At 40.8% G+C, this 12,500-nt stretch overlaps 1 protein-coding gene across 1 annotated transcript in view; it reads left to right on the top strand.

Moving 5' to 3' along the window:
* ARHGEF39 (Rho guanine nucleotide exchange factor 39) overlaps window positions 1–12,500 on the top strand; it is a 1,319,667-nt gene that overhangs the window by 589,858 nt on the left and 717,309 nt on the right. The window contains exon 5 of the mRNA XM_044088228.1: window positions 11,907–11,977. Coding sequence (XP_043944163.1) covers window positions 11,907–11,977 — 71 coding nt within the window. The remainder of the gene's footprint in view (window positions 1–11,906; window positions 11,978–12,500) is intronic.

Genomic DNA, 12,500 nt, shown 5'->3' with positions numbered 1-12,500 from the left:
AGAAAATAGTAGTGTTTGATGCCTAAATATGCATCTACAGTTTTTACTCGTCAAGACTAACAAGTGCTGCACTCCTTCCTGAGTAGCGTAGACTTGATCATGTACCAGCTGTCTGCATGGGTTGGCAATGAGGGGTCCAAAAGAGGCATAGCAGCCGCTCCTACCCCAGAGGTATGTTCTGGGATGTAGGCACCTCTCAGCCTCTGGTTGATCAGCCAGAGCATGAGTCCAACCAGACTAATACTGGGCAGTTGCTTTCAGAGTTGCCACATGAGGCCAAGGTCTTCCCTTTTAGAGTATTCCCTGATGGTTTGTAGGTCCAGGTTGATGTCTGGTGGAGTTTGATTTATGAGGTATAGAATTTATTCTTAAGGCATACAGCCTGATGCCATTGCTGGACCCATTAAGGCTCAGCTCATATAATACATCTTTTGGCTCAAACTCATGGTCATATTCAGCATCACCAGACATTTGACACCTGATGGTTGCACACTTCCCCTACTCAAGACCATGTGTAAGCTTACAGCTAAAGCTTATGAAGGAGCATGGATATTCTTTCCTGTCAGCCTTATTTGAAGAGATGAAAAGCCCAGAAGCCAGGCCTTTGTCTGTGAGACAGTGAAAGACAGTGAGGCATCCCTTCCAGCTCTCCACTAAAGTCCACCTTCTTTAGACAGATGTTGAGGTTTGTTAAGTCTGTTACTGACAGAATTTGGGTTTACAGTGTTCCTTCAAAGTAACTTCTGAATTTGGGTTTACAGTGTTCCTTCAAAGTAACATCTAAATGAGTATCTTCGTAGTAGGGTAGAATTCCATACATGAAGTTGGCCATCAAAGGTGATATTGTGGCAGCTGTCAAGCATCCTGATGCTGCTACTGCATATATAGCAGATGCCCTGTAAATCCCTGTCTAGGCAAATTGGTCAGGTCTGTTACCAGGCATCCTTGAACCAACTGATTCATGCCATTTCATAGAAACCACAATTAAAATAATCACAATAGTTAAATCAAAAGTAAAGATACAAATATGGAAAAGTATTTCTGCAGGGGTTAACCCCCCCCCCTCCTCATCTGTGCGCATCCCATGGTAGGAGGATAGTCTCCCTTAATTATATTAACTCCATAGCTACACAAACATGGGGAAGACCAGACACCATTACAAAGAAAACAGCCCCCTGAACATCACATGTCTAACACTATTTTTACATTTATTTTCGCTATAGCAAAGTAAAATCAATACACTTAAATCAAAACATTAATACCTACACACAAAAATACAGCAATATTTCAGTTAAAATATACATTTCTGCTAACAGTGAATCTCGGTCCCAAATATAAACCATAGTAATTACCACAGGACCTTATCTTCTTAGACTAAACAGGATGTTGACTATCAAGGTTCACATAAAATGGATTGCGTTAAACACAACAAACCTCTACTTGCAGCATCCTTAGTCAACTCCTTTGTAATCTTTCTGTTCCAGACTGGGTTCCACTAGCAGAAACAGTTTGCTCCTGAATTAGCAGATAGTCTAATCCTCTTTACTTTGGGGCTTAGAGCACTTTAATGTTGTTCTCACCTCTACATTTCAGTCCTACCTTGTTAACAAGACACTCAAAAAAACTTGTGGACATCTCTAATGCAGGGATCAGAGGCCCACATTCAGATTCTATGCAGCATGCTGCAGTTATGAATATGCTGACACTGTTGAAAGGGCTGCAGGCTTAGGTATGTACCTGGACGTAATGGTGTGACTGAGATTGTTCTCCCTTTAGAGGAAACAAGGAATGCTATCATGAACTACAACTTTAAAGAGAAGTGCTGTTTGGTCAGGCCCTGGTGGACTTGTTTAAGACAAATCAGGTGCTCATTACTTTGGATATTTATTTGACACTCCTCTCTGCTTCCCTCCTTTTCCTCTGTTAGTCCTAGCCAACCTCAACAGTGGACAAAGCCTGTTCACCATCCATAGGATGGCAATCAAACATCACATTTACCTGCCTCCTCCAGTGCCAGTCATGTCTCCCAAGAAGATGACTCGATTAACCCACCTGCAACAATTCTAAATTTTGTATGGGGACTTCATGAGCCATCACCAAAAAACAATAGGTTCTGTAAGTGAGAATGCTTGGCCACATTCTGGAGCTTATAAGTCCTTCACAGAATCTATATACATGCAACAAATTGAACACCACAAAGATACCTTACTAAAAAGATACAGGGCCTAAACAACATATCCTACAGACTGAAAGCCCTGTCACTATACTCAGTATCCTACACACTGCTAAGAGGTGACCTGTCTCTTCTCTGACTATATACTGATGAATTTACTGCACATCAGCAGGTTAACTGTCATCAGAATTATTCTGTTTAGAGATCTAAACCTCTTTTGCAACATCAACAGAATGGTTTGGAGGGCCAAGTATATCTCACAGAGGATACTGCTGCTCTGGAACAGACTCCCCATCCATGTAAAACAAACCCCATCCCTGTTCATATTCAAGAGCAACTTGGATGTATGGATGGGAAACGGAATTTACCCCTGGACTGTTCCTGTACTATAATTAACAGAGGACGATCTTAAATGCTTTATCCCATGCATGGGTCCCCTCAAATTATCTATGGTATAATCCCAGTTATTCACACTAGGTGTAGTAATTGTATATAATTATCAACCAAGGGATGCGTAAAGACAATCTATCACCAAATGAGATAGGTGAATTCAAGCACCAAAAGGGAAATTGCCTAGGCTTAAAATGGCATACAGGAGCAGCTGGCCTAGATCTTATTTATGAGGAATGAGCCCTGCTGATAGTCCAGTCTGCCTCGGTGGACCTTTTGGAAAAAGTCAGAGTATGTTGAAAAGGGCATAGAGGTTGTCCGTCATATGAAACATCAATGTGGGTTCTTCTCCCACCTTTTGCTGGTCACACAGAGGAGGAAAGGGTTTGCCCCATTCGAGACTTCAGCACCTTCAGTCAGAATATCCATTATGGCTAGTGCTGATTAGTAACACTCCAAGCAGTGATACTCCTGGCCTTTGACACATAAATATGGTGGTGTCTTTATAGAAGTGTTTTTCCAGTTTATTTTTGGTTGGCATCACTTCCTGCAGAGAGTGATGCTATTTAAGCTTTCTTCGGCATTCAGGACATTTACTGAGGTATTAAATGTAGTGTCCAATGCCTTACATAAGGACCTTACTGAATATTTGTCTGTGGGTAGCATAGTGTAGGGATTCTCTGGGTATTTTTTGGACTTGACTACAAAGAAGTCTTATCTGACCCCTCACTGTAGATGGCCTTCATAGACACAAACTGGACACTGTTCAGTGCTAGTCATTCTTGCCTTGGAGAGTACCCAGGACATTGTTGATTTGGTGGCTTGGGTGAGAATGCAGCACAAGATACTGGTTCTGACTTTTTTGTGCCTGATGAGACATAAGCTGCTTGGTGTCATTTGCTCTTATGAGGTAGGTATGGCAGTGGACTGTATGATGTCATCGGCTGCACAGTCAGAATGTGCTTACTGATCTTTTTCCTGGATTTAGATCACCTGTTGCCTGGCTCTGCAATGTTGGGCAGGTTTCAACAACCTTTTGGTGGGTATTCAATTCCTGCAGCTTAACCTGGCAGAGATGCTTTACAGGAGGGCTGAGGAGGCCATCTTAGTTCTTATACAAGGGTTGTGGTCACCCCCTCTAGAGGCCTGTTCACACCAGCCAGTTGGAACTGTGTGTCATCCTTATAACTGCAAAGACTTTGGAAATACTGTTACAATTTATCTGAGCAGACAGTCTGCACATCATCTGATATCTAAGCAAACAAGGGTGTACACTGTCATCTTTCCTGTAGCTGGAATTGATGCTTTTCTGGCATGGAGCTTTACAGAGGGACATCACCCTCCTAGAAATTCATTTTCCAAGAGAAATTAATGAGTGGACCCTTTTATCTGTTCCTCCAATCCCATCATAGCTGTGGAGTCCGATGTTATGTTTGGTGCACTTGTTGTAGAAGACTAGATTGACCTGTTTGCCTCTTGGGAATGAGTGTCGTATCTGTAAACAGTTGCAGTTTTGATGAACTTTGATGCAAGTTGCGCAATTGCACTTCTGTAAGATCATTATGATAGGCTAAGTCCCTTTACTCCAAATACAGAAACATTTAAGCTGATTATATTTAAGCTGGAAGTGCAGGGGCGGCAGCCCCCAGCATGGATTATGTGGAGTAGTTCCACATTCCCACTAAACTGATTTTTTTTACTGAGGAAGTAGTAGTCTCTCTGGCAGGTTTATTTTTGCAAATTTATGGTCTATATTCTTCAATTTGCCAAACTAGATGGAGGAATGTTGTGTAGTATTCGGTGCTGTTGCAATATGCAGGGGCTTTCTGATTTATTATACCATCATTGAGGGAGTTGATAAAAATGTTGATTCAGTAGTCACCAAATCTTTGTTTCAGGAATTTTGCTCTGCTGTCTGTTTCTTGATATATTTGGCTATTCTTTGCCTTATAAATGTTTTAACATTTTATACAGGAGAATTCCTTTGTATTGTCTGCTTGAGTAAAAGACTTCATGCTTAATTTAACATTGCTTTTCATTAGTTTTCACTTAAGTTGCTATAATGTACTTCAAATTTTTCTTATTTTTCTTAAATTTGCTTTTATGTAGTTTATTAACTTTAACTACTGAAACTTTTGTTTGCCTTGCAAAATACCCTTTTTGACTATGAATTTCTCAATGTGTTAATTGCAGATATATATTCTTCCAACCACTGAGGTTTTATGAATTAGAAGATACTTTGGAATGCTGTTTCATAGTATTTTCTTGAAATCATTCCAACATTTTCTATTTTTTACTGTTTGTACTGGAGTCTCCTTTCTACTTCTCATAGTTGGTTAATACTGTATAAATCAGTCTAGAAAATGGTTTATAGGGTGTTCTTTTATTTATCCAGATTATGAAAGATTTGCTATTGTTAAAAGCTTAAAAAACTGATGTCCTTTTCATTCTTCCTCAACACATGGGTGTGGATCTGATCCCCTGATTCAACTCAGCCACATACTCTAGACTTTGGATCCAACTCTTGAGCTCCTCCCTCTACACATAATGTCTCAGTCCATCCCCAATACCTCAGATCTTGTTTGCCAACATCATGGTTAGATGCAGGTTCATCTCTAGAGCAAGAAATTAGTGAATTATTTGTAAGTTACTCTCCCCCTCTCTCTCTCTCTCTCTCTCTCTCTCTATATATATATATATATATATATATATATACATACAAACAATTTCTTCTAAGACTGTACTTTCCTTTCTATCCTCCCTCTTAGCATTTGCGATAGCGTTGGGCTTTTCTGCTATTTACGGTATCTCTTCAGTACCATAGTTGGTATTTTCCCCTTTTACTGTTTAAACAGGGTATTGTTTCCTAATTACCATCGCTGGTAATTCTTCTTTCTTTCATTTTCCTTTCTTGCCTTTACAAAAAAAAAAAAAAAAAAAAGATTTTTCTTCTAGTTTTTAGTGTATTACCTTTGGTTAACATTACCTGCACTCCTTTCATGTCTGAAAACTGACAGGGTTTAAGAAATTCCCTTCTTGTGGGCATAAAACTCCAAACTCAGACGCCCACAAGGAGTGCATTTATTGTCACGGAGCCAGCCGCTTGGATACCAACTGCAGTATCTACTCCATGTTTAATCAAAGACCTCTGGATGACCATTGCAATGAATGAATCCTAAAAGGAGTACTACTAGCTCCTACGACTTCATCTTTTGGGGCTCAAACCCTTGACAAAGCTTCTAAGTCTGCTACATCAGAGCACAGAAAATGCTCCTCACCAAAGCCCCCTAGGACTTCATCGGAGCCACTGAGTAAGACCTGAAAAATCTCAGATCAGACATCCTTGGATCCAAAGATCCAGTTTTTGGATCCAGAATCCTTGGATCTGATACATATATTAGCTAATCCTATGGTGCCTACCTCAAATAGCAGACCCTTGGATCTGAAGCCTAGCACCTGTCATGGAATTCCCATGCCAGAATATTTGATCAAATCAATTTCTTCTACTCTGCATTCTCCATTCTTACAAACTTCAAAGAAGCATTCAAGGCTACAATCCACCACATCTTCCAGGTCCTCTAGAAGTTTATTAAAAGTGGATGTGGATAAGATGATTTGAAAATTTCTCAGAGCTCAGATCCAGGTGGGGGTCATACCAGCTCTGTCCCCGTATTGGATTAGCGAGCCTTCCAACTGCATCTCCTACTATCCTGTCTCTGACTTGGAACTGTCCCACAATTTCAGAGCCCCAGGATCTGAAAACCCAAGAGGTCCAGAGTCTGATCCAAGGATAATTTCTTCTTCAATTCTGATGTCATCCCTGACTAGTCCCACTCCAATGCCTTCATGTTGGAACGGGTCCCAGAGCCAAAGTGTCAGCATTGAGTCCTTGGGCCAAGATCGCCTCATGTTATCAGATTTGTCCCTCTGTCTCAGAGCCTTAGCCCTTGACAGTTCAGGTCCAGTTCCATCTTCGAAGTATGGATCCGAGAGGAGTCATGATCTGCATGTAATGGAAGCATCAGCTTCAGTGCAATTAGCTGTGGCTTCACTGGGTCTGTTTGCCCTCGAGATCATAGAAAGAGATTTTCCTCTTTGTAAAGAAACCCATTCTCATTCTTCAGATCCAGAACCCATCCCCTCATCGATTCTGAGATCTGAGTTGATCAGGCCTTTTCCACAGGAACAGCCAGTTCCAACTCGTTTCCAAACGGTTCCTGTAGAGGAACTTCCCCTCTCTTCTGATACCTGCCCTAAACATCCCACAGAGGTGAGGTGGTCCATCAGAAGAGCGCGTGCAAGAAGAGGCATATAGAGTTCCCTTTGGCACCTCTCACAGAGGATACCTATTTCAGTGAAGGAGAAGGGTCCCCCAGATCACCCCTGGATGATATCTCCTTTTTAGACATATTAGAGATTGTTAAGCTAAAAGGTGGTTGGTATTCCGAAAAATATTTCTATAGCAAAATCTTTATTTTTGGAAGCATTTGGCTGTGGTCTATATGTACATCTTGGGTTATCTCCCTGGTGGATGAGCTCATTGATTTAGATTCCCAGCGGACATGGAAGAAGCTGGATACCACTGAGTCCATCCCAAAGAGACCTGTTAAATTTTTCACCCCCCCCCCAAAGATAAACCCCACTGTATCAAAGGAGTCCCAGTAGATGGTATAGTGGTGGCAGCAGCCACTATGAATGAGCTAGCAGAACAGAGCTTTTCTTTCCACCCACCAAACAGGGATTCCGGGTTGCTGGACAGATTTGGAAAGAAAGTCTTTCCTTCTGTCACCTTCGACTTGGTCTCTTAATTACCTGGCACATTTTACAAAGTTTCAGAGATATTTTACCAAAGTTTATCAAATATTCCATGACTGCAGAGGACTTCAAAAGAATATCCTCTCAGTTGGCCACTCTATTGTCAATTTCCAATGGTTCAATGAGGTTGATCTTGCACACAGCTGAAGGCAACTCACAAGTTGCTGATTCAGGCATTGCCATAGGGAAACTTGCCTGGATGCAGCTATACAATTTTGCGGACCCCTTTAAGATACCCTTCATCAGTGCATCCTTTGATGGCCATCCTTACTTGGTCCAGCTGTAAAAGAAACGCTTATCCACAGTGAACAGGAAGGAAAGAGACTGCCATGGGAATCAAGTTTTCTACCTCTTCACAAACCTTCTTCAGGAATCCGAGAGGTTGCTAGAAAATGTGGTTCCACAAATCTCGGGGACCTTTCCAAGACTCACAAGGGGACAACTTCAGAGGCAGAGGAGACGGTTCCAATGGGATACGTCACCCTAGGGACAAGGAGGCCCACAAAATCAGGGTTTCCATGATGCTTTTCAGGACAGACCTTTCCAGCACTTCTGAAGTGCTGCCCGACAGCCCAACTCTGGAGGCAGTCTGGGGATGAGTATCCTTACACCTGGATGTCTGTGCAAATATAACAGAATATTTCTGCATGTTATGGATAATATTCAAAAGCTGTTCCATTCCATTTTTCCAATTTCCTGTTTGCAGAAGGAAGAAGCTTCATGATGTTCCACCCAGTCAGAGGGAAAGCATCAGTGCTAGAAATTCAAAGGCTGCTAGACAAACAATTCATCCAAAAGGTCCCACCAGACCAAATAGCATTCAGAACTTACTCACCTTTCTTTTCAGTGCTCAAAAAGATAGGGGACCTCAGACAAATTCTGGATCTGAGCAGATTGAATCAATATGTTATAAAGTCAGTGTTCCAAATGGTCATGGTTGATTCCATTATGCCATTTCTTTGCAAGGATGATTGGATGTGCTCCATAGATTTTTAGCATGCGTACTATCACATCAAAATAGACAGGCAATCCAGAAGACATTTTATTCTTTTGGCTGGGAACCAGCCATTACGAATTCAGAGCCCTGCCCTTTGGACTCACCACAGCCCTCAGGGTGTTTACCAAATACATGGTAGTGTTGGCTGTTCACCTGACACAGGAAGGATTCCAGGTGTTTCCATATCTGGACAACTGACTCCTCACTGCCCCCCTCCAAGCATCTTCTCCTACAGTCCAGGGACTATTTGCTACAAATCTGAGAGTCACTGGGGATAACAGTAAATTATGCCAAATCAAAAGTGTTGCTAGTTCAGAGTCTGGAGTTCATTGGTGCACATCTGAACACCACAAAGCAAATGTCATCACTACATATACATCACATATCCATGCTCAGGTCTCAAGTCCATCAGATTATCTGCCATCCATCTCCTTCAGCCAGGTTAGTTCTTCAACCACTAGGATCCATGGCAGCAGCCATTGTGTTGCTTCCCTTGGCACAATATTTTATGTGATCTTCAATAGACTCTAGCTGTTCAGTGATCCATTCTTCGACAACCTCTATCCTGTCCTATCAAACTTACTTCAATTAGCAAATGACACATCCAGTGGTGGGTCCACTTGAAAGACATTTATCTGGGCTGGCTATTTGTGTTACCGCCCACAGCGACCACAGTGACTATGGATGCCTCCAAGCTGGGGTGGGGAGGCATTTCCTGGGAAGGACAGTCTATGGCTCATGGTCCCCCAAGAGGGCAAGCTGCATATCAGTGTACTGGAGGTGAGAGCAGTCCTGTTAGCGTTGCAGGGTTTTCAACATGCTCTTCCTCCAAGGACTATTGTGATTCAGACTGCCAAACATGTCTGTTGTCTGGTATTTCAACAAACAAGGAGGAACTCCATCTTACCCCCTCTGCAGAGGGGCCATGAGAGTGTAGGAATGGCCAATCTCTTTAAACTACTTTCTAGTTGGAATGCAGGTACTGGGGAAAACCAACGTGCTAGTGGACAAATTAAGCAGATCCATTTTGACGCCACATGAGTGGTCTCTGTGAAGCAAAAAATTTTTTGCCATTGGGGCCAACCTTGCGACCTCTTTCCTTCCCCCTTCAGGAGTCATCACAGAGAGATGCTCTAGTCCACATTTGGCCCTCTAGTGTCCTTTACTCTTATCCCCCACTTCCCTTGATTCCCAAATTTCTACAGAAAGCAAACAAGCTAAAGAGCTCAGTCAATCCTCATTGTCTCCTGGCCACAACAGATATGTTTCTATGGCCTCACCTTCTGTGGATCTTGGAACCATTTCCAGTCCTCCTGTCACACCCCTCAGGAATCATGCATCCCAATATTCACTCCCTCAAACTAATTGCATAGTTTCCTCCACTTCCAGGTTTTCTTCCCCAGTACGTTCCATAATTTTGTCCTCACAAAAAGACTCTACCAAGAAGATTTATATGAGCAAGGGGAAAAGTTTTTCACTTTGGGCATGACCGTGATCCTTTTTCTGCTCCACTTGAATTTCTGGCTAATCTTGTTAAGAAAAGAGCTAGTTTTTCTACAATTAAACTGTAGTTAGCAGCCACTTCCAGTTTTCATACTGGTGATAAAAATTATTCATTTGCTTCTTCCAAGTTATGCAAAGCATTTCTAAAAGGCATTTCCCTCCTTAGATCACCAGTAAAGGATCCTTCACCTCCCTGGGATTTGACAGTTGTGCTACAAGATCTAATTCAGGAGGTTGGCTAATGGTCAAGATATTTGCCTTAGACACAAGGTGCAGGGTTTGATTCTCACATGAATTAATTGGCTAGGCTTAAAATGGCCCACAGGGGTAGTTAGCCTAGTACTAATCTATGAACCTTTTTAACCTTCAGCAAAAAATGATCTAAAATTTCTTTCATGGGGAAAACCGTTCTTAGTAGCTATTACCTCTGCAAGGAGAATTTCTGAACTCCAGGCTCGCTCTTCAAAAACCTCTTACATTATTTTCCATAAAGTTAGGGTTAGCTTACGGACAAACCCCTTTTTTTTTTTTTTAACCTAAAGTAGCATCTGAATCAAACATTAACCATTCATTTCCCGGTTTCTTTCCAAATTTTTCAAACAAAGAAGAATATATACTTACAATTGCATTTTTATTTACACAGGACAAAACAAATAAGAAAGTCATATCGGTTATCGGTTTCCTTTTCACCAAACTGACTGGATTGTGCAGTTTCTAAAGTTACTTTAGAAAAATGAACCAAAAGGTGGTGTAGTGCTTATAAGAAAAACTATTAAACCAACAAAATAAGCACCTGGGTGATCTTTTCTCCAACAGTATATAAACAAGACATTTTTCCCCAACAGTGAAAAACAAAATGTTTTTTCTCCAGCAGTTTATTAACAAAAAGTTCAGCGCTTTCGTCAATCCACAGTTGACTTCTTCAGAACCTGTTGGAGAAAAATTTCTTGTTTATATACTGTTGGAGAAAAGGTCACCCAGGCACTTATTTTGTTGGTTTAATACTTTAGAAAAATGGATCACTGATTTATATTTCTTGGATCTATTTTCAATAAGACATTCCCATACTTAAAACACCCAAAGCTCACTCAATTAGATCTTTGGCTACTTCATCTGTCTTTTGGTCAAGAACATCTGTTAATAATTGTGAAGCTGACCCTTGGTCCAATGCTCATACCTTTGTTATGTGTTACATATTAGACCTTGTATCCAGAAGTAGGGCCGTCTTTGGCTCTGCAGTACTTTGGAATATCCTTCCATGAGGACGACCCAAGATCAGTGTAGGTGGGGACTCAGTCCCATGTGTAGAGGAAAAATGAAGAGGGCACCATCATATTTAAAATTTATGTACTCACCATAACTAGGTATCTGTGTTGTCCACTTTTGTTCTTCCTCAACATCCATCCCCAATCCTTATATCTTTTGGAGAAAGCTTGTTAGACAGTAATTGGAACCTATAGTTCTGGGTTTGAGCCCTTTTTTCTTTCGGCTGTCCCTGCTTCTGTCTCGCAATAGGGTTTTTATGGCAACAAAGTCGATCTGAGTTATTGGGAATGGAACGACGCATTATGAGTAGAGGGACGAGCTCAAGAGTTGGATCCAAAGTCAAGAGTATGCGGCCAAGTCAGATCCCAGAATTGGATCCAAACCCATGTGTTGAGGAAGAATGAAAATGGACAACACAGATATACCTAGTTATGGTGAGTACATAAGTTTTAATTTACACTGCCGTAAATGCATCCAAATATGTTAAAATCGTGCTTAGTGCAGTAATGTAACATATAACTAAATCTTAAAATCATAGCAGTTCAGTTTTTATGTAGTCTGTGTTAAGTGCAAGCACCCCCTCCTCATATATATATATATATATATATATATATATATATATATACGCTCACACACACAGTTGGCAAACTGAATGTGGCCATGAAGTCTATTACTAGCTGTAAATTACTGCTTCTCATCTGCTGGTAGACAAGTGTCCATTTTATAAATGAAAATGTTTAACTTTACATTGATTTTTTTCAGATATAAACACTTCCTGGAAGATCTGACAGCAAACACAAGCCCTGATAGTACTGAATTCAAGCAGCTCACAAGTAAGATATATATTTTTATCCTGGATTTATTGCAAAATTCCATACGGTATTTTAGCATCCTTTTTTTCCTATGGATGGCTCCACAGTCAGTGTTGTACAAGATGAATGCATTTCTCATCACACTTTGTAAACTAAGAGTAAGCCCTTGTTAATATTATATTTTTCTAATGCATGCTAACACTGTTACTATTATAAATGACATTGTTGCATTCATAAATGCTGGAACTATAATTTCTGCACTTTTAAAATAGATTTTATTTTCATTCCTTTAACCTTTTTGTATGTAGAATATATAAAGCTATCTATTAAAAATGCAAGACAGAGCTCTTTTCTTAGGAGAGAGATTATGCATTCTAAAGATAAAAAGAAAAAAAAATGCCCTAGCCATATCTCTCATGTGATTACCTGGGTCCACTCCCACTAGGCAGCAAATCAGGCTGTCCAGATTTCCTCTAGTTTCTTTTCTTTCATTGACTTTAATGAAGCCAGTAAGAGACTTTAGTAGCTAAAACAGCGTGGTGGT

Source organism: Protopterus annectens, chromosome 11.part0 (assembly GCF_019279795.1).
Source record: "Protopterus annectens isolate FY-2018-M chromosome 11.part0, PAN1.0, whole genome shotgun sequence".
Lineage (NCBI taxonomy): Eukaryota > Metazoa > Chordata > Ceratodontiformes > Protopteridae > Protopterus > Protopterus annectens.
Note: the sequence above shows the minus strand (reverse complement) of the source record. Positions and strands in the feature narration are given on the sequence as shown.